General features: G+C 42.2%; 1 protein-coding gene across 2 annotated transcripts in view; it reads left to right on the plus strand.

Annotated features, from left to right (window-relative positions):
• Nucleotides 1-17,986, plus strand: part of MLF1 (myeloid leukemia factor 1) — a 68,367-nt gene extending 50,381 nt beyond the window's left edge. The window contains exons 3-7 of one of the 2 annotated variants that reach the window (XM_069083466.1): nt 3,633-3,771; nt 9,761-9,841; nt 13,204-13,287; nt 14,460-14,588; nt 17,812-17,986. In XM_069083466.1, coding sequence (XP_068939567.1) covers nt 3,633-3,771; nt 9,761-9,841; nt 13,204-13,287; nt 14,460-14,588; nt 17,812-17,979 — 601 coding nt within the window. In that variant the 3' untranslated portion in view covers nt 17,980-17,986. The remainder of the gene's footprint in view (nt 1-3,632; nt 3,772-9,760; nt 9,842-13,203; nt 13,288-14,459; nt 14,589-17,811) is intronic. The other variant, XM_069083467.1, reaches the window with a different exon arrangement.
• The last annotated feature ends 3,676 nt before the right edge of the window (nt 17,987-21,662 follow it).

The following is a 21,662-nucleotide window of genomic DNA, read 5'->3' on the forward strand; positions in this document are numbered from 1 at the left end:
TGAGACCTTTGTCAGAGAAACTTTCAGCAAAGATTTTTCCCAGTTTCCTAGCAGCTCTTTTTGTGGTGACAGAGAACTAGAAACTTAAGGGGGATACACATCAATTGTAGAATGACTGAACACATTATTCCATTTGAAAAAATGTAAGACCTGATGAAAGGAACAATTTCAGAGAAACCTGGGAAAATTTGTATGAACTGATGTCCAACAAAGTAAGCAGAACTAGGAGGACAATTTATATTGTAATAATATGGTAAAGACAACATCAGATAGAAGTTTGGGAACCAGGGGTGAGTGTGGGGGGGGGGAAAGGGGTAGTGAGTACATTTTCAGACATGCTGGATTTGAGATGTTAGTAGAACACCCACTTTGAGGTGTCCAAAAGTAATTAGTGATGTAAGATTGGAGAAGTGATGGGCTCAAGATGCAGAAAGAAACATAGATTTTTGGACATTATCCGTTTGAGTATTTGTTTTGCTTAATAATGTTAACAAATAACAATTTGTTATAATAATGGTTTTTATCTCCTATTTCCTCTAGTGGTAGTAGGTGGGAGGGAGAATCCATACTTGTTAATTAAAAAAATTAAAAGTAAACTAATATTTAACTTTCATGACCCTCAGATTATCTGTAAAATGGGAATGTTAGTACCTACTGCACAGAGCTGTGTGCTGCACATGAAAACCTAATTATAAACTACTTTGTAAACTTAAAACCTTCATTTTATTATTGTTATTCCTAACTAGCCCATGTGGGGCAAGATGTCCTTAGTGCTGCAGGCTACACAAAGTATGTGATCTTGTGATCTTAAGATCATCTCTCAAACACCACCTTTCCATGAAGTCTTCCCTGAATATCTCGCCCACATGCTACAAACAGTACTGCTTTTATTTTCTTCCTCTGAATTCCTTTATCATGTGGCTACTTGTATGACACTTTTAATACCATTCCATGTTGTAACAGTCTATGATTTGAATTCAAGTTAACTGACCCTTTTTGGTTTGTAAACTTTTTATATTATTGTATCTTTTATCGTTCCTTACACTGTGGCTATGGCATTAGACAATTGATTAATAAAAAGAATGTGATAGAAAGGCTTCAAAATCACTAATCATGAAATTTAAACTTGTGAGTTTTCACTCAGACCTGGGAAATTGGCAAAGATGACAAAAGACAAATGGTCGCTGGTAGCGGGGTTTGGGGAAAATGGGCTTTCTTGTCCATTTCTGGAGCTCTTCTGTGAGAAGCACGGCTCAAGCGCTCAGGTCATCCATCTCCAAGGATTGGTGGTCTTTTTCATGACATTGAACTTTTCAAAATGTGACTGTATAATAATGAAATTAAGTGAATATTGTCTATTTGAGAGTAATCAACTTGGAAAGCTATATTTATGAGTCACACAAGAGCATCAGTAATGCATTTTATATAAGGTCGCCACCACTCAGTGTTTGCTAAATGAGAAAGCCCACTGGCTTTCCTGGGTGTTTGTGGTTACTCCCTGGTAGAAGAGCACATCTTCATCCAGTGCTTCCTGTCTGCCTGGGCTCTCTCATTGTCCCATCCTGTCAGTCCCCAGCCACTGAACCTTTGCCCTGGGCTCTTTTTTTTCACCTTTTTAGTGGTTCAGTTGTCATTTTTTATGCAGATGACTCTCAAAACCATATATCCAGCCCTCAATTGTCTCCTGAATTCCAGCCCTGCATTACCAAATGCCTGCTAGACACCCTTCCCAGACAGTCTCATAGACACTTCCCACTTAACCTGGCCAAAATGGAATTTATGCTTCCCTCCAGACTCACTTGTTTCTGTGGAAGTTACTGCCGGGGCTTGCAACCTTTCTGAGTGATCTTGGAGTTTTCCTTCTTTGCTCTATAAATTCTTTCAGTTGCCCAGTCTTGTTGCTTCTACTTGAGTGCATGAATGAGAGTGAATAAAGCATGCAGTGCTTCCTGGTAACAAAGCAGTGAGGACACAAACAGAAACCTAAAGCAAGAGCCCACACGGGGTCCTGGGGTAGCTCTCAGCTGCAGGGTTCAGGGAAGGGGCCTGTGGGCCTTAGAGTGAAGGGACAGACCAGACACAAGGCTGCTTCAGTGTGATCTCCACCGATGACATCGGACTTTATTCTGATGTTGAGCCATCAGACAGAGCTGGAGTCAGGTGCAGAAACTTTCCTTTCTGGGTCTCCAGCAGCCTTGCAGGAGCAGTGGCCTGGCTGTATCTGCATAGAGGGAGGACTGAGGGTTCTGGCCTGGCCATTGCATTGCCAAGGTTCTCAGCTTCAGTGGCCTGGGCTGCCTGCATCTGGTTCTGAGGGGACACAGCTACCGAGGTGATGCTGGTGGTGGTGGTGGTTGCGTCCCCTCTCCCACTTCCCACCTCCCACACAGGTGCTTCTGGGCTTCCCTCAGGCTGTCACTGCTTCGTGTTTACCTGGGTGCAAGCCCTTATTACCTCTTACTTGGACGTTTCCATGAGCCTGCTAATTAGGCTTCCTGCTGTCATTTACTCCCCTCTCAATCAGTCCCACACAGCTGCCAAACTGGCATTCCAAAAAATGATCTGACAGTGCCACTCTCCTCAGAAATCTTCTGGGACTCCCTGTTTCATATCATTACCCTTCTCAATTCCCTTTCCTAGGCACATTTGCTTGCCGGCCAGTGTCCACACACAGCATGCCATTTTCACCAGAATCACTTTTTCAACAATTTTCTCCTATATCTGCAGTTAAAATACTTCCACTCACCTTGGCCTCATCCAATCAGCCATTCCAGCACTTGTTAAAAGTGCCTACTGTGTGTGGGCCCTCAGTTAGCTGTCTTCTCTTAACAAGGAGGAGGCTTTTATTAGCATCTTTTGCTTTTCCATTGCCTGTATTTCCTTCTGTATGCCTTGCCCTTCCACTTCTCAGCCATTCTTATAACAAAGAACTTTTTAAGAGAAATAAAAAACGTTACTGAAACCTGCCAGCCCATTGCTGTTACTTGTCGTGTCCCACATTTGGCAGTGGGAAGTGTCCACTCGCCTCTTATTGGAGCTGAGCTGATGTTCGTCGTCTCGCTGCATTCAGTTTTCATTGTTTTGTGGTGGCGGTGCTTCTGTCCATTGGCAGTGCTGCATTCCTTTCTTGGTTCTCAGTACTTTTCTTTGCCATGCCATGTAAGTTCCAGGCCTCTCTTTACTCGTGCACTTCTTTGTTCTAGCACAGGAGTGTTCCTTTGCATTCATGTACATAGTTGGTTTAGACATTCCTCCATCAGTGGGCACCTGTTTTGTTTTCAGCTCTTTGCTACCACAAAGCTGTTCCTTTTTGGAAATCACTTGGTATGTATTATCTGTGTACATATTGCTCCCTCCCAATAGAATGTCAGTTCTGTAGTTCTGTCATTTTTATCTGTATCCTCAGTAGCCACTAGAATGTGCCTACGTAATATTTGCTTTAACAAACATTTGTTGAACGAATACTGAAGTGTGGTACCGTTGATGATTCTTTTTATTGTAGGATGGGCAAGTTTTATTTAACTTTTACTCTTTTAAAGTATACATCAACTCAAATAGAGTCTTTATGTATCTACTTGGTACTTGGAATCCATCATTAATGACTTTTTCTGCCCTCTGTTTGTTTTCCACAGAGACTCCTTTTCTTCCCACAATGAAAATATGCGTCAAATGATGAAAAGTTTGGCTCAGCCTTTTGGACAACTTCTCAGTATTGCTGGTGGGAGAGGCCGACGTGATGAGGATGAGGATGATGATAAAGTTTCTTGTTCTGTAGGTTCTTTATTTTAAAGATTCTTGATAAGAAAATGGTGGGAATTTTAGGAAAGGAATATCAAATATCATAATGTATTTAATTCCTTAAGACTGCTTTTGGGTCACAACTACCAGCACTGAAACTGCCATGTTTTGTGGGTTGGGATTTAACCTAAGGGATTTCTAAAATTCTGTAATATGGTAACTTTTGTATTGTTATATTATAGGGTTTGCTCATACTAAATTCTCATGGTTATATAGCTATAGTTTATCCATACATTTTACCAAAAACTTTTGCTGTCATATTTACTCACAGATCATTCATATTAATCAGTAAACATTTATCTTTTCACATCATAGTTTAAAGAAATAGTCAAGAAACATGTTTGTTACATATAATTTTCTTCCTCTTCCTTTCCTCTCCAGTTGTGAAATTTCATCAGGGGCTGTTAGCAAAAGCTACTGAGTAGAATGTGATGGGGTTTTTAAAAAAAATCCTTGCCAGAGCAGACACATATGTGGGCTGTTGACTCCCTGTTGGCCCATATACTGGGGAGACCTAACTCTCACATCCAGAGAAGGAAAAGTAAACCTTTCAGTCCCTGGGCAAATCCTTACCCTCCCCATTCATTGTGTCTCATAAGCATCAGTGATTCCAACTTGGGAGGAGCTTCTCCTATAAATATCAAAGAGATGCCAAAAGATGGGAGAAGTAGGAGCCTTTCTAGGGTGCAGTGCCTTTGTGACTTCCTGCTGCTGGGTAACCTGTGTCTGCTGTTTAGTTTGCAACAGGAAGGAGAGTTTACAGGTAAATGATGGTTGCGGGTGTTGCTGTGACTCATCCTGTGTGCCTAAGTAGCTTTCCTAGCCCTAGAGGGGGCATGGAGAGTGGAAATGGAGGAAGATTCAGACTTCCTGAAAGTTACCTTTATTTATCTGAAAAAAATACTTATTTGCCTCTCTGGAAAGAAAGGAATGTCTCAGGTTCCAAACAGCTTAATACACGGTTATTTTAAATTAATTTTCAGCCATGGGTAGGCTGTGTTGGAGGGGACAGGGTCAGTGAGCCATTTTGTCTTCTCTGGTTGACCATCTGTTCCATGCCTTTGGTGTTGGGAAAAAATAACTTCATAGTGATATAATTGATGTAGACTAGAGCCCCTGACTATTAGTCCAGTGGACTGTGGGAACTGCAGAACTTTATGCATTTGCTGTCAGTACCGTCCTCAACATAGGCAAAGTATTTCACAATTTGTCTACATCTTGGATATGAAAACTTGAAAAGAAGCCTAAGGATCCTGTTGGGGGTCAGCCCAAACCCCAGTAGAGGTGGAGGAAAGCCCACCCAAGAATAAAAGCAGAACATAATTCTTCTGCTCAACAGCTGTTCACTGAGCATTCTGCAAGGCCTAGTTATAGGGCATTCTGAGAACTGCCACAGTACCAAAGTGATGGACATTTCTACAACTAGCTTCCATTCTTGGGTTTTCTGTTTTTATGATAAAGTTGGGACTTGCTGTTTATACAGGGTGTTTAAAAGTCTGTGGTCAGTTTTAAGTTCTTAAAAGCTGAATTTAAGTAACTATTTAAGCTATGAAAACTTGAAACCACTCAGACTTTTGAAACGCCTTGTAGCATATTCTTATCTTTCTAAATTAAAAACAACAAGCATGTGCAAGGATTTACTGGGGTGACTCCTTGGGAGAGTTTTCCTCTGAGAAGTTTGTGGTTTCATAGATGAAATGTGATCCTCAAATCTATTTCAGATTTTTTGCAGCTTGAGAATGAAGTTGGGAGAGGTGCCAAGGTGGGGTGGGGGGAATACATCGTCTTGCTGTCCCGTCCCCTTCCCCCCCCCCCCCCCCCCCCGCCCCAGGCTGGAAGGAGCAGACTCTAGAGAGGAAATCTTTCCATTGGAACTTTAAGCTTTTATACAAGCTCACCTGTGTGTTAAGTGCCAGTTTCAGTGAGACCCATATAAAAGTCTGTGATTTTAGATACTCTGTTAGTAACTGTTGGCAGAAATAGAACAAAAAAGAGGTGGAATGCATTTTATGTTCCCATTTAAAGTGGATTCCATCTTGTTCCTGACCCTCAAGGAGCTTACATTCTTTGGGTGAAGACAGCCCTTGAAAGGGGAGCTGGGGGTGGGGATGTGGGTGAAGGATGTAGGATGGCTGGTCGTGGCCCTTCCCCCAAAATGGAGGTTCCAGGAAGAGCCTGCCAGTGGAAGAGGGGCACCTGGGCCACCGAGGCCCGGCGGCAAAGTCTGCAAAAGTGAAATTACAAAGGACTTTTATAAAACACCTTTTTTAAAAAAAGTTTCATCAGTAATGATTGCACATGTCCTGAAGCTTCACCACTTCAATACTTAGGCTCAGAGTTAACGAAGGAGAGCAGCGATACTGTGTCTCAGTACTAAGAATCCACGATTTCTTGGGCACAGCTCATAACTGCTCACCTTTACATAATGTTTCAGGGTTTATAAAACCCTCCCCAGGCATTCTGGCCGAACCCCGTGAGACAGGTGCCACAGGGGTTCTTAGCCTTGTTGTACAGATGAGGAAGCTGAGACAGACAGGTTCAGTGACTTCCCCAGAGCCCTTGCTAGCAAGCCTCAGACCCAGGGTCTTTGCACACTGCTTCCCTGAAGCAGCAGCTGTCTGTGCATGCCCACTGCTGGGGAGAGATTAATGCCATTTGGGGAAGAAATTCCACTTGAACTTTGTCCTTTCATTTAGATGGAAAATTACTCTGGGTAGGTGTAGCATTGTCCATGTCAGGGAAATGGTAAAGTAATTCCATACAGATGTCGGCACATAGTAGGCACTTAATAAACAGTTATTGATTGGTTGATTGATGGATTCCATTGTTACTTTTCTAATTGATTGTCATTGTTTTTGTTTTTTCCCTTGTATCCCTAGGATACAAATCCCTAGGGCTTTGTACAGAGTAGTACTTTAAACAGTATTTAGTGAATTGAATGGGAGAGGGGGGGTGGAGGGCACTGGAACTCAGAATGTCCCAGTGGCCTTTTGGGACAAAAGGAATACCAGATGGCATTTTGACTGCAAGTGGCCAAGATCAGTGCTGATTGTGCTAAGTGCCATAACTGTGTAGACAAGGAACAAAGGTCATGAAATTATCCAAGAAATAAGTCCCCAGGAAATAATCTAGTTCTCAAGACCCCTGATTTTACAGGTGGGGAAACTGGGGCCAAGAAAGTAAATTGCCTAAAGTCACAGAGCTAATTAGTAGGACAGCCTGCACTAGAAATGAAGCCTCCGGACCCCTGAGGTCTGGTTCTCTTTTCCACAACTGTATTTTATATCATCCCCAGCTGCATCCCAGGTTTCATTGAAGTTACTTTGAATAGTAAACATTTGACATTTAACACCTAATGAATGTGCTTCCATAACAGAAAGTATATGGTGAAATGTAAGAGGTCCCTTGTTCCTTTAAAGTGAATTCACTTAAAATGGGGACTACCATTTATTAGTAAATAATGAAGAAAAGGTTCTTCTTTCTCTGAAAAAGGAAATTAAAAATCTGAAAATAAATTGATTTTATCTTCAGTAAAACTTAGATTATAATTGTAACTAATTCTTAGGTTGCCCTAAACTCTTAGAATAAAAAAGAATAAATCAAAGTGGTTTTTATGGCATATTTTTTCTGATAGAATTAAATGATAGAATACTATGGCTTTAACATCACAATTATAAAGAGGGTCAGTGTTGAAAAATATTGGAGGAGTCCATGAGTTTTCCCAAGGGCTTTTCCAAGTAATGTATTAGGACATAGAAATATAATGGCTCAATGTGGAAAGATAGACTCACAAAATGTTCACAGAAGGAAAAGGAAGACTTAAGATTGGCCCTGGGATTGAGGACTGGCATTCCAGGAGGCTGACATGTGCCACTGGGAAGAAAGGAAGCCATGAATTCTGGAAGAGCAATGGCCACTGTCCTGGGATGTCATGAACAGGAATGCCTGCTCTGCACGGTTCCTGTGTGATCTCCCAGCAAGCCCCTGGTGCTCCCTACAGCTCCTCAGGGGGAAGGTGGGACCAGGTGGTCTCCAGTGTCCTTTCTTGCCCTTTGGTTTAATCTCAGTCACAGCTGTCCCAGAATGGTGCCTCCCACCCCCCAAAAGAAAGTGGTGCCCCAGCCTTCACTAGGAGGGAATCCCACCACTGCTGCTGCCCCCCCAGGCTTCCAACCTCTCTGCCCTGTGCCTATTGCCGGAAAAGGGAGATGGAGGTTTTGACAAACACCCCAATGGCGAAGGGCCTTTGACTGTACTGGAACGTAGGTCAATCAGATAAGAATAATCACAGGTGCTAATGGAATTACATTAGTGGTCGGAGCTCCCAGAGTTTTCAGCCTTTCCAGCCCCTTGTGTCAGCATGTCCTGATTCCTCCCTGTGAGTGAAACCCCAGCATCAGAACCAGATTTGAACCTAGGCCCTTCTTGATGCCTGGCATTTGAACTACACCCCATTGTCCCTAGTACTGTGTATTTACTGGTAAACACAATGATCCTTGGTGTTGCCAAGTGGAAACAGTATGATCTGTAGTGGGAAAGAGTCCTAGACTTGGAACCAGGTGAGACAAGTTCAGATCCTGCTTTTGCATATGAGCTTTGTGACTGAGTGTAAGTCACTTCCCTTCTGAGAAACTGTCTGCTCATCTGGAAAATGGCATGGAGTTGTTAGAAGGATCAAGTGAGATTATATACTTATGTGTGCGGTGCCTGTAGATGTGGGCGTGTATATGCACTTTGTCAACTGCAAAGTATTATGTAAGTATCAGTCTTTACTGTTATTTTGCTAGTATATGATTACTGTATTTTCTCAACCAGAAGAGTATTATCTCTCACCGAGTGGTACTGTGCTGTACATTTTTTCTGTAGGAATTCCAATTTATTTCTGGCATTTGGAAGTTGTAGGAAGTGACTTTGGCATTGTTAAAGGCATCTGTTTTGGAGGCCTTGGGTTCTAATGCCAGCCCTTTCTCCTTTTTGTGACCTTGGCCAACTCCCCCCATATGAGCTTTGCAGCGATCTCTAGCTCTGAATCTAGAGTCCTGCAAATGCCTCAAGTATTTATCTACTCTTAAAGAGTCTTCTGTATAATGAAAAAGAGGCTAGATGGCATCATAGCTAAAGATGTTGGCCTCAGAGGGGAAGGTCTCTCACATGCAAGACCCTCACCCTTGCCTCTCAGGGGAGTGCTGTGGGCACCTTTCTGGGGCCCTCAGCTGCAGCAAAAGTGCAGGGAGTGGTTTCATCCCAGAGTTCCTTGTGTTTTTAATATCATAGGCCCAGCTCCCATCCCTATATAATTAAAGACTTACTTGGAATCTCTTTTCACTGACCTTTGGGACTACTTTTAGGGCAGAATGGATTTCCCCTCTCCCAGAGGACCTATAAATATTTTAGAAACCAAGTATATATATTTCATTGCTGGTCTACATTAATTTCTTCTTTTTGCATAAAATGCGTACTTAGGAAGTTATTAGGTACAACCTTAACCTTTTGAAATTTAGTTATCTTGAGAAAAATGACTTTTGTTTTAAATCAACATTTGTAGCAGAGTAGATTAACTGGTCTCTTGGGTAGAAAGGAAAGAAGATAGCATTTTAATCATTGTACCTTATGTTTTTAATTAACTTTGGTATGAAATATGAAGTTTCATTTTAAAAATCGCTCTCTTAATCCAGTCTTTGATATGTCTTTAATGGCTGCTAGCTCAGTCATGCTCACAGTGATAAATGGTCTTCCTGTTTGCTTGAAGAAAACTATTTTTCTTGCTCTGTAACTACCATTCTGACTGTCACCATAAACAGATAACAAAACATGAAAAAACACCTTATTTTTTAAAATTAAAAGGCCATATAATTTCTCTGGCCATGAGCCTTGTGACTATGTACTTTGCATTCCTCGTCTTTTGAGGCCTTGTCATGCAGTCAATAGCATCAGTAAGAGTAATTGAACGTTTTTCTTCCAGGCAAGGAGCCATGCCCTTGCTCCGTTTGGCAGCTTTGGTGGCCCTTCTTCCCTCATGCCTTTTGGCAGCTTTGGTGCAATGGTTTGTATTATGAAATGCATGTCTTTCTAGCTGGTTTTGTTTTGCTGGAGTTCACTTTTTAATTTTTGTCTTTTAATGAAAGCATGGATTTTTTTGTATACATTCCCATTAATTATTGGAAATGTGTGCATTGATTTAATCTTAATTTGTATTTAAATTTTAACCAAATAAGATATTTAGCATTTTAGGACATTTCTAGATAGATTTAGCTTCATTGTGTCTGTATTGGGTAAGTATTCAAAGGAATTTGAATATCCTGAGAAAATTCAAGGATCTGGCTAAAGAAGTTTTAGGAGAAAGAAGATGAATGCTCACCTAATGTTTAAACTTGCTATAGATAATCTCTAACTGTATACAGAGATGTATATATATATGTACATATGTGTGTGTATGTGTGTATATGTTAGTTAAGCATTTAGTGCAGTTCTTACTTCTCTCCCTGGGATTTTGTAGGCCATAATTTATTTGTTACTGTAGCCACATTAAGGAGTCTTGTGGTTTCTATTCTGTTCTCATTTGGCTTGAGGTGTGGTTGGTTATAGGATAGTGTCTCTAGTGGAAAATTGGCTTGGGGGATGTTTGGGGAGCTGATCATTAACTATTTAAGGTTTAAATTGAGGTCCTATTTGAGAAGACAGGAAGGAAGGTAGCACTAAAAATGCTTTTTGTCCTTACCAAGCTACCTTTCCTTGATGTATTTCACTGAAATGAGGTTTTAACATTTTCTTTTTCATTTAGTTCTTTCTTTGTCCTAAGTATTTTTTTCCTCATCTGTTCTTTAAAGAACATCTGTTGTAGGTTTGAGATGCAAGCTGAAATTCTATTGAATTCAGCAAATATTTATTGAAATATCATACAGCGTTGTGGCAGGTACCACAGGGGACAGACACAGCCTCAGAGAGCTTTCTGGGAGAAGGGAATGAGTCAGACACAAGGAGCAGTATCTTGGGATGGGGTGACTCTGGAAAATCCCCAGCAGTTGCGAGTCCAGAAGAGGGAGAGGTCCCAAGTGTGGGGAAGAGTCGGATGTGTGCAGGTGGGAGGGGAAGGGCATGGAGGAAACCTCACTAGCAAAGGCCTGGGAGACTGGGAGGGCTCAGCTCAGGAAATAAGGAAAGTGCAGCTCCCACTGAAGCACAGAGAATGTCTAGGAGACCCTGGCGGGGGTTGGGACTCTACTGCGAAGAGCCTTGAACTTTGTCCTGTGGGTGGAGGAGGGCCCTAGAGGCGTTTCAGGAGGGCAGTGACAAGGTCAGAGAATGGTGCTTTAGGAAAACTCATCTCCCCACCCTGGTAGCTTAGAGTGGAGAGGCCGCTAATCCTTGAAGAGAATGGATAATAACATTAATGAGGAAGGCGAGGTCTGGATTGGGACAGATGGAGCTGGAGGCTCCAGGGAGGTATTCAGTTGATGTTCAGTAGGAAATTGGAACCACAGAAGTGGAATTTTGGGGAGAGGCTGGAACTGGGGAGGTAAATTTGGGAGTCGTCAACAAAGAAGACTGACCAGCGGTGATCCAAGAGCAGAGCTCTGAGCAGCCTGTCTGTCTAAGAGATGGGCAGGGGTAGAGGGCACCCATGGAGGAGATAAGAATAGAACCGGGGGGGGAAAGGAATAGTCAGCAGTGCCTGTCACTGCAGGATAGAGTTGGGGCCTCAGAAACTATCAAGTCCAACCTTCTTTTAGAGGTGAGGAAACTGAGGCACAGAGAAGTTAGATGTCATGACCAAAATCTTATAACTAGCGTGACAGAATTTGAACTCAGTTCTTCCTGGTTGCAATATCTGATACTGGCTTCCAGTACACTGGACCTAAGACCTGCTCAGTTGGGTGAGTATAAAATAATGCTGTTGGAGGAAGTGTATTGCTGGATAGAAGACTTTGGGGTTCAAATCCTGGTTTTACTGCTTACTAGCTTGGTAACCACGGGCAAATTATCTCAGTTTTCTGGGTCTCAGTTAAACCCCCAGATTTTAGTTAAATGTAAAAGTGAGAGGATTTTGGACTTTCAAACTCTGGCATGATCTCTGAGCAGAGGCTGTTGGATTTGGTGATAGGACCGACCATTGGTGGCCTTCAAGAGAACAGTTATGCCTGGTGGTGAGAACTGAAGGCATCATATTGCAGGTGGTTGAAAGAGGGTGAATGTCAGCATTAAAGCCAGGAAAGACCTCAAGATTGCTCATGGTAGGAAGCGAGCCAGAAGTGAAATTGTAGATTCAAGAATGAACAATATGGGCCCAGAGGAGCAGGGCCTGGGGAGAGGCAGGAGTGGAGTAAGGTCAAGGTGCAGCCTTAGGCTTGTCAAGGAGAAGAGGGGATCAGAGAGTGTGGGGGCCCTACCTTCCATCTTCCCCTCAAGGGATTGCCTACTTACCTCCCACTAACTCATGCCTTCCCATTTCTCCTCCTTGTTTCTACATATCCTGATATAGGACCTAACATCATTACACCTTTTAGAAAGAATTTGTAAAGTTATCATTGGCTATTTAATCATCAATAATAGTTTAGGGATCTTTGAAGACTCTGGCAGGATAGGGAAGTTGGTTTAGAACAGCACCTTTCAAAAGGCTGACACATCAATCCAAAAGAAGAGGTCATGATCACCAGGGGGGTGGGAAGCGAATTGTCATACTTAGGAAAACTACAGGGACAGCGCTTTCTTACAGGAACCTGGGCTGGCTGAGAGAAGGCAAGGGCCCCTGAGAGATGTTGCAGCTGTGCCAGGGAGGGGGGGAGAGGGCCTTGACCAGCCTGGTCTGAGAAGAGCCAGGAGCAGAGGAATTGATGCTAGGGATGAGGGAGTGATGAAGTAGCTGGGATGATGCGAGTCAGGCCTTGTAGCACCTATGTCGCCCTCAGGCTGGAGGGAGAGATGACAACCCAGTGAAATGGTGGGGAATCAGTCTGAAGGTTGTTGTTACAGAGATCCCTGATTGCAGGGGATGTAAGGCAGTTGTGGTAGGTGTCTCTAGTCAGACTGAAGGGTTGTTAGTGAGATACTGAGCACTCGGAGGCTGAAGTGGCTGAGAAGCCCTTCCTGATCCACCCTACCACTGGAGAGAGGCCTGAGTGGGTAGTGCACGCAGGAGTTGGGCTTCTTTAAAAAAAAAAATGAATTGAGAATCACTTCTGAACTTCTTCCCTCACTGGATATTGAGTTTACCTTTATTTTTGGAGACAATTTTATTCTGAGTGTGTACTTCCAAATTTGCCTGCTTGGCCCTTGTGACTTGTGATTTGTGCATGTGACTTGATTGCATAAACCTAATGAATTTTCTTTGACTTGTGTTTTGGGATGTTGGTTTGTTTCTCCCGCCTTATTCTCCTAGTTAATAACTCCCTTCCTAATATCCTGTAGAATACAGATGTCAGCCCTTTTCAGGCAATGGACAGAATGATGTCACATATGCGAAACGGTATGCAGGATTTACAAAGACGTTTTGTAAGTATTAAAAATCAATTGATACTCTAAGTTATGATCATGTCTTCAAAGTGGTGGGAACTATGGGTGCGGAATACGGCATCTGCTGTCGACTCCACAGGCGACTGAGTGACTTCTTCTTCCTCTTGTTTGTTATAGACCCAGTACTATAGGCAACAGCTTTCTGGGAGGGTGGCAAGTGTGTTTGGAAATGAAGGGGGTCATAGAAACAATAGTAATTTTGAAAAAGGTTCTAAAAGGTCTTCAAATAATGCTTCATAGAACCCTGTAAAATACAACATAAAAATTCAGTCATTTTATGAAGCAAATGGTTCTTGCCTTTATAGGTTTCACTCTAATACCAGATTGTGACTGCCTTGAAAAGAATACTGAAGCTTTCATAGCTGTAATGGGAATTCTGTGGAGGAAGAAAACAGACAATGACCTAAAGCTATTAACCAAAGACTGAAATCTGTTGTAACCTAAGAGGGTTCCACCTCAGGAATTTCAGTCATCCAGTTTGTTTCGTTTTGGGGTAAATTTTGTTAGATCAGGCAAACTTGTAAAGGTAAATAAATGCTAGATGATTGCTCTCGCCAGTGTGGTCCCCTTAGGGCCATGGGGTGATATGTCGGAAGTGTCTGATTTATTCCTGCATAATGGAGAGGCATCCAGGGCCCAGAACGGTAGCGCCAGCAGCAGCAGCAGCAGCAGCAGCATGCCCTGGGGCGCACCCACATCCCTCACTCACTTGGGAAACCCCAGGGATGGGGTCCAGGCTGACTGATTGAGGCCCTCTTCAGTGCTTCTCCGAGAGATTCTCTTCTGCTCCCGAGGATCCAGGCATCCTAGGCAAAAGCAAAACCCCCCAGATGTCTCCTGAACAGAGGAGAGCTCCAAGAGGGACTCCGCTGGGGCCTCTCTTACACTGGGGGACCTGCGGATTGGCACTTAACCTAGATTTCTGTCTAACAGGATTAGTGAATGCTCCAGCAGAGGTGGGACAGAGGTCAGTTAGTGGGTATTCCTCCTGAGAAGAGCCATTGAGTTAGTCCACAAGGCTCGGAGAGTGTGCTTAACTGGTTTTCTCACGAACTTCTTGCCATTTATTTGGTTCTTCCTCATGTTACAGTGGTGCAGAAATATGAAGGGCCTATGTCTGAGCCTCGTCTTTTTTGTATTTCTCTCTGCAGAGTGATATGTCAGTCGACCCAGAAGGGCACTCCTTTTGTTCTTCTTCCATTATGACCTTCTCCAAAGTAGGTAATGAGCCTCCAAAAGTTTTCCAAGCTTCTTCTCAGACACGAAGAGCCCCTGGGGGGGTGAGTATTTGGAAACAGGTTATAAAAGCTTACTGCTGTTTTGGTGCCTTTAAAAAAATGTTCTCTTACTTAAAAATTTATTCTTTTTTAAAATTAAGTTTGTAATAACGTTTTTCCTCCAAAATCTATTATTTCCTCCAATACCCTCCCCACCATGGTCCCCCTCTCAAAGAACCTAGTATCCCAGTGTGTTTGTTTGTTTTGATCAAGCCTGTTATCTACTGCCATAATTCAGAAAAAAAAAATGGAGGAGGCCCAGAAAGTTGCCTTGTCTAGTACCTTGCCTTACCCACCCTACCCTCCCTTTCCTACACCCAGAGCCTTTCACTTGCTGGCAGCAGTCATATGACAGAAGCTTATGGGAAAGCAGTCATTTCCTTCAACTCCTGAATGTTATATGCCGTGGCAATGTTCTGGGCCCAGAGCTAGGGAGAGGAACCTGGTGATGGCCCCTCCTCTCAATTCATTTTCATAGCTCTCTGCTGTGCCTCTGTCTACACTTGTCTTAGAGCTCTTCTGTTTTCTTAACACCAGAGCAGTGGCTTCATTTAGCAAAGGGAGAACCAAACCAAATAGATTTGTGATTGCTAAACTGAAGTCTTTGGTGAAAATGTTAGCAAGGAAGCATAGCTGGCCCCAAGCCCTTCTTTCTCCTCATCTAGGAAGAGGCCACTGAGACAGATTTTTGTTGGGAAGGAAAACCACCCCCAGGGGCAGCTAGGTGGCACAGTGACCCTGGAGTCAGGAGCACCTGAGTTCAAATCCGACCTCAGACACTTAACACTAGCCATGTGACCTTGGGCAAGTCACTTAACCCCAATTACCCTGCCTTCCCCCTCCAAAAAATAAAAAAGGAAAACCATCCTTAATATCGCCTTAAGTTTAAAGAAAAAAAAAGATTGCCTTAAGTAGGCTGCCTCTGGTTCTGAAGCAATCTCTAGACTCTCTTCCCTAACTTCTTTATTGATAGCAGACATTTCTAGATCACTTTATCTTTGCATGTTGGAGGGGACGTGGAAAAACTGGGACATAAATACATTGTTGGTGGAACTGTGAACTGATCCAACCATTCTGCAGAGCAATGTGGAATTATGCCTAAAGAGATATAAAACTGTGTATACCCTTTGATCTTATCTTTTAAAAATTTTTTTGTTACATTTTAAGTTCCAGATTGTCTCCTCCCCACACTAGAGAAGGCCACCTTTTGATGTAGATTTATCAATTATGTCGAACCATACTGTCATGCTTCTGTTCATCAGTTCTTTCTGTGAAGGTGGCAGCATCTTCCTTCATTCAGGCCCTTTATAGTTGATTCGAGTATTTGAAGTACTCAGAATAACTTGGTTGTTCACAATTATTCAGACAGTATTGCTGTTACTGTATACAGTGTTCCAGTTCTGATCACTTCCTTTTTACTTCATACAGGTCTTTCCGTGTTTTTCTAAAACCGCCCAGCTCATCATTTATCACAGCACAGCAGTACTCCATCACGATCATGTACCATGACTTGTTCAGCCACTCCCCTCAGTTTCCATTTCTTTGTCACCACAAAGAGAGCTGCTATGAGCATCTAGAACATGGGTTTTTTTTTTCTTTTACCCCTGATTACTTTGGGCAACAGACCTCATAGAGATGTTGCTGGATCAAAGGGTATACACAGTTTTATATCTCTTTAGGCATAATTCCACATTGCTCTGCAGAATGGTTGGATCAGTTCACAGTTCCACCAACAGTGTATTTGTGTCCCAGTTTTTCCACATCCCCTCCAACATTTGTCATTTTCCCCTTCTATCATTTCAGCTAGTCTGGTAGGTGTGAGAGCATATCTTAAAGTTGTTTTAATCTGCCATTTCTCTAATCAGTAATGATGTAGACTGTCAGAATAACTGAAAAGAATCCTACCAGAGTGTGCCCATGGGGCACCCTGGCCTCCTCTGTTCCTACGTCACTAGCATCCCTGCTGTTTGCCTACCCTCAGCCCTCCATGTTTAGCTAGCACCTTCCCTTGGGCTGGGAAGGAGGAAGGCCTAGGTTCCAAGCCCACATCTGACACTAGTTCTGTGACCATGAACAAATGACTTGACTTTCCTCAGCCTGTCTCCTCATTTGTAAAATGGTGAAAATAATACCTGAGGTTCCTACCTCACAGCATTGTTATGAAATTCTGTGAAGTAAATGATGTTTGTAGAGTGATTTGCAAACTTCAGTACCCTGAGTAAATGTTAGCTGTTACTAGTATTAGTGTGCCCCCAGTGGGATCTTGACATCAGAATTACAAGAGAGAGTGTCAGAATTGGAGTCAAAGGACCACAGCACGAATTCTGACTCTTGGGCAAGCCCTTCCATGTCTGTAAAATGAGAGGGTTGGGTTAGGTGGAGCCTCTGAGGACCCTCCTCTCTCTTGGATCCTGCAGCCTGTCAAACACCAACAACAAGATGCCTTTCCTTTCATGTATTTCTTGAAAATTGAAAAATGCGGGGCGGCCAGGTAGCACAGCGAGTAAGAGCACCGGCTCCAGTGTTGGGATGACCTGGAGATCGAATCCCGGGCTCAGACACTTAGCACCACACCCAGAAACACCTGGCCATGTAACCTTGAGCAATTTACTTAACCCCGATTCCTTAAAAAAAAAAAGAAAATTGAAAAATGCTGTAAGTTTCCAGGTTCCACAGGCATTTATTGAGCCTTGCTACATGTTGGGAGGAGGGGAGTGTTCCCAAGTGAGGAAACTCTCCCCACTGATGCCTGTTAGCCACTCTGGACAGTGCAGTCTGAGAGAGCTGCCTGGAGCAGTGACAGTTGAAGTGACTTGCTCAGGGTGTCAGAAGTAGCACTTGAACCCAGCTCACCCTCTCTCAGGGCATTGGCTCTACCCAGGATACCATGTGACTCTTTTGGCAACTTACAGACAGGTTTGTCTGACACTTGTGACTTTTCTCAAATTTTGAAAATTGGCCATTTCAAGTCTTTTGTCCACATTATAAATACAGATTAAATGACCTGTATGTTCACTTGTTCAGTTCTTAGGCAAGTCACTTAAACCCTGGGTCTCCCCTGACTCATCCCTAAAATAAGGGGTATGGCCTCAGTAAGCCAGAAGAGGACCTTCAGGGTCTGTCTGTGATCTTAGGAGTGGGAGTTTCTCACCTTGTCTGCTGTCTAGGAGAATGTCAGGTCCTCAATACACTGGATTTTGATTTGTTCTTTTCTCTAATTATTTAGATTAAGGAAACCCGGAAATCATTAAAAGATTCTGACAGTGGAATAGAGAAGATGGCTGTGGGTCATCACATTTATGACCGTGCTCATGTCATAAAAAAGCTAAAAAACAACAAAACTGGTGACCAGGAGTTGAACCAAGAGTTCATCAACATGCGTGAATGTAAGTGAAGCTGCCCTGAGGGGTGCCACAGAGCTCATTGAGGCCCCTTGTGTGTCAATCATTTCTAGATTAGGCCCTTGGGACAGACAGACAAGCCCAGCAGATGCACTGTCTCAGAGCATGCACCATCCTTTTTTTTTTTTTAAGAAAACCATTTTCTTAAAAAATAATTTTTTAGAAAACAATTATTATTTATTACATTATTATTAATTATTATTTTATATTATAATATATTATTAATAATATTTTTATCTTTTTATTTTTTAGTTTACATCATTCATTTCCACAAGATTTTGAGTTACAAATTTTCTCCCAATTTTTCCCTACCCACAACCCCAAAACAGCGATCCTACTAAATATTCCCTCCCTGAATCTGCTCTTTCCCTTATCTTCCCCCAAACCCCCTCCGACTTTGCAGTAGGGCAAGATGGATCTCTATGCCCCAGTGCCTGTATATCACATTTCCCAGTTACATGTAAAATAATAATAATTATTTATATATATTTTAAACATTTGATTTTAAAACTTTGAATTCCAGATTCTTCCCCTTCTTCCCTCATCACCTACCCTTACTGAGAAGATAAGCAATTCAATATAGGTTGTGCATGTGTAGCAATACAAAACATTTACATAGTGGATATATTGTGAAAGACTGACAGTATTTCCCTCCATCCTTTCCCACCCCCTACTTGTTCTATTCTCTACTTTGATCCTGTCGCTTTTCAAAAGAGGGTGCTTCCAACTTCCCTCCCTCCCAGCCTGCCCTCCATTTGTTCATGCCCCCTCTCATCCCCTTCCCCCCTACTCTCCTGTAGGGTGAGATACCCTATTTAGTGTGTATGTCCTTCCCTCCCTAAGCCAAATTCAGTGAGACTCATTCCCTTTTGCCTTCCTGTTCTTCCCCTCCATTGTAACCATTTTCCCTTGCCTCTTCTATATGAGATAATTTACCCCATTCTGTCTTCCCATCTCCTCTCATTATATTCTTCTCTCACCTCTCAATTTCACCTTGTAAGTATCATCCCTTCCTATTTAATTGGTCCTGTGCCCTCTGTCTATGTATACCTGTAAACATATATACATACACATATGTATTCATATGCCCATATACCCTCCTATATAGACATATATATATGTATGCATACACACACACATACATTTCTATTCCTTTCAACTATTCTCATACTGAGAAAAATTTCATAAGTTACAATGATCATTTTTCCATGTAGAAATGTAAATAGTTCAACTTTGATAAGTTCCTTATGATTTCTTTTCCCTTTTTACCTTCTCATGCTTCTTTTGCTTCTTGTATCTGAATGTCAAATTTTCTATTCAACTCTGGTTTTTTCATCAAGAATTCTTGAAAATCCTCTGTTCCACTTAATGACCATAGTTTCCCCGGAAACATGATACTCAGTTTTGCTGGGTAGGTGATTCTTAATTTTAATCCCAGCTTCTTTGACCTATGGAATATCATATTCCAAGCCCTTTAATCCCTCAGTGTAGAAGCTGCCAGATCCTGTGTTATCCTGATTGTGTTTCCACAATATTGAAATTGTTTCTTCCTGGCTGCTTGTAATATTTTCTCCTTGATTTGGGAACTCTGGAACATGGTTATAATATTCCTGGGAGTTTTCTTTTTGGGATCTTTTTCAGGAGGTGATCTGTGGATTCTTTCAACCTCTATTTTGCCCTCTGGTTCTAAAACATCAGGGTAATTTTCCTTGAGAATTTCCTGAAGGGATGATTTAGAGGTTCTCTTTTTGATCATGGCTTTCAGGTAATCCAATAATTTTTAAATTATCTCTCCTGGATCTATTTTCCAGGTCACTAGTTTTTCCAGTGAGATATTTCACATTGCCTTCTATTTTTTCATTTTTTTGGATCTATTTAATAGTATCTTGATTTCTCATAAAGTCACTAGCTTCCATTTGCTCCAATCTAATCCTAAAGGAATGATTCTCTTCAGTGAGCTTTTGAGATTCTTTTTCCATCTGGCAAATTTGGCTTTTTATAAAGCATTCTTCTCCTCATTGCCTTTTTGAGCCTCTTTTGCCATGTGGGTTAGTCTATCTTTTAAGGTGTTATTTTCTTCAGTCAGGCTGTTGACTCTCATTTCATAATTTTCTTGCATTGTTCTCATTTCTCTTCCCAATTTTTCCTCTACTTCTCTTATTTGGTTTTCAAAATTCTTCTTAAGCCTGTATGATTCTTAAGCCTTCTATGGCCTGTAACCAGCTGGTATTTTTCTTGGAAGCTTTTGGTGCAGGAGTTCTGACTTAGCTGTCTTCCTCCTGTTCCATGCTTTGATCCTTTTTGTCCCCAAAATAGGAGTCTAATATCAGATTCTTCTGATTGCTTTGCTTCCTTTGCTTGCTCACGTTGCCACTCAATTACTTGACTTTTGAGCCTTTTGCCACAGTAGAACTCTGCTACCAGGAAGGGGAGCTTTATACCAATCGCTAGGGTTTTTACAGCTGCTGGAGCTATTAGTTGGGTGCCCTCTCTGAAGCCTGCACATGCTCTTTGGCAAACTGTTCACGCACCCTTGGACTTCCACCCTAGCCAGCGATGCAGATCCAAGCAGATTAAAGCAAGAACAATTACTCCTCAGACTGGTCGATTGGTCCTCTACAATCTGCAGGCCTGGGGCTCTGAAGCAGCCACGTGGTGGGCGACTGCATGCCTGTGGAGCCTCAACTGCTTCTCTCCCCAGGGGCAAAGGCCGGAGTGCATTCCCACATCCCCTGTTCCTGCAAAGTCTACACTGACCTGTCACTTTGTCTTTGGCATCTGTGGGTTGATAATTCTGGAAACCGCCACAGCTGCTGGTGATCTGAAGGCCCTCCAGCCAGGCTGCTCAGGGCTGGGCTTGGGGTGGGCCGAGCTGTCCTCAGCAGGAGGTCAGTTTCTCTGTGTCATTTTGTCAGTTCTGTAGCTCCATTTTTCACGTAAATTGGAGAAGGTGGAAGCCAGAGCCACATGGAAGTCCTGTTTCTACTCCTCCATCTTACCATGACCATGCATTTTGATATGCATGACATCTTCTACACTCGGGAAAGGGAATCCTTCACAACATCAATAAGGGATTGAACATTTATAATAGCACTGTAAGGAGGGAGGAAAAATTATTCATTTTTTAAAAAGTTTTTTATTTATCTTAAACTTAAATACAAAACAAGAAAAGAAAAAAATCTTCCATGTACACGACAGAACATAAGAGAAGACTCAACATAAAACAAATGTCCATTTCAAGAAAACCTATGTAATAAATACGTACATTGTTTTCATAGCTACCTAGGTTTGTTCTTGGCTGTGCACTTTTTGCTTTATTCCCCACCCCCACCCAAGGCTGTAATTAAATGCAAATATAATATATACATATATATATAACATATACATATCTATAGGCCATACAATACATATTTCTCTTTGTCAGTTCTTTTTCTGGAGGTGGATAGCATTTTCCTTCATAGGTCCTGAATCTTTCCATTTTTTTCTACATCAACCAGCTCATAATTTCTTTTATTAGAGTAGTGTGCCATCACAGTCATATACAGCTTGTTTAGCCATTCCCCAATTAAAGGACCTCTGTCGTTTTAGCCAGTCTCATAGGTATAAGATGCCTTCTCAGAGTTGTTTTAATTTTCATTTCTCTAATCAGTAATGATTTAGAACATTTTTTAATATT

The sequence above is a fragment of the Petaurus breviceps genome, unplaced genomic scaffold (genome assembly GCF_028583685.1).
Source record: "Petaurus breviceps papuanus isolate PSGF00001 unplaced genomic scaffold, PetGlider_PUasm1.0 173, whole genome shotgun sequence".
Taxonomy (NCBI): Eukaryota; Metazoa; Chordata; class Mammalia; order Diprotodontia; family Petauridae; genus Petaurus; species Petaurus breviceps.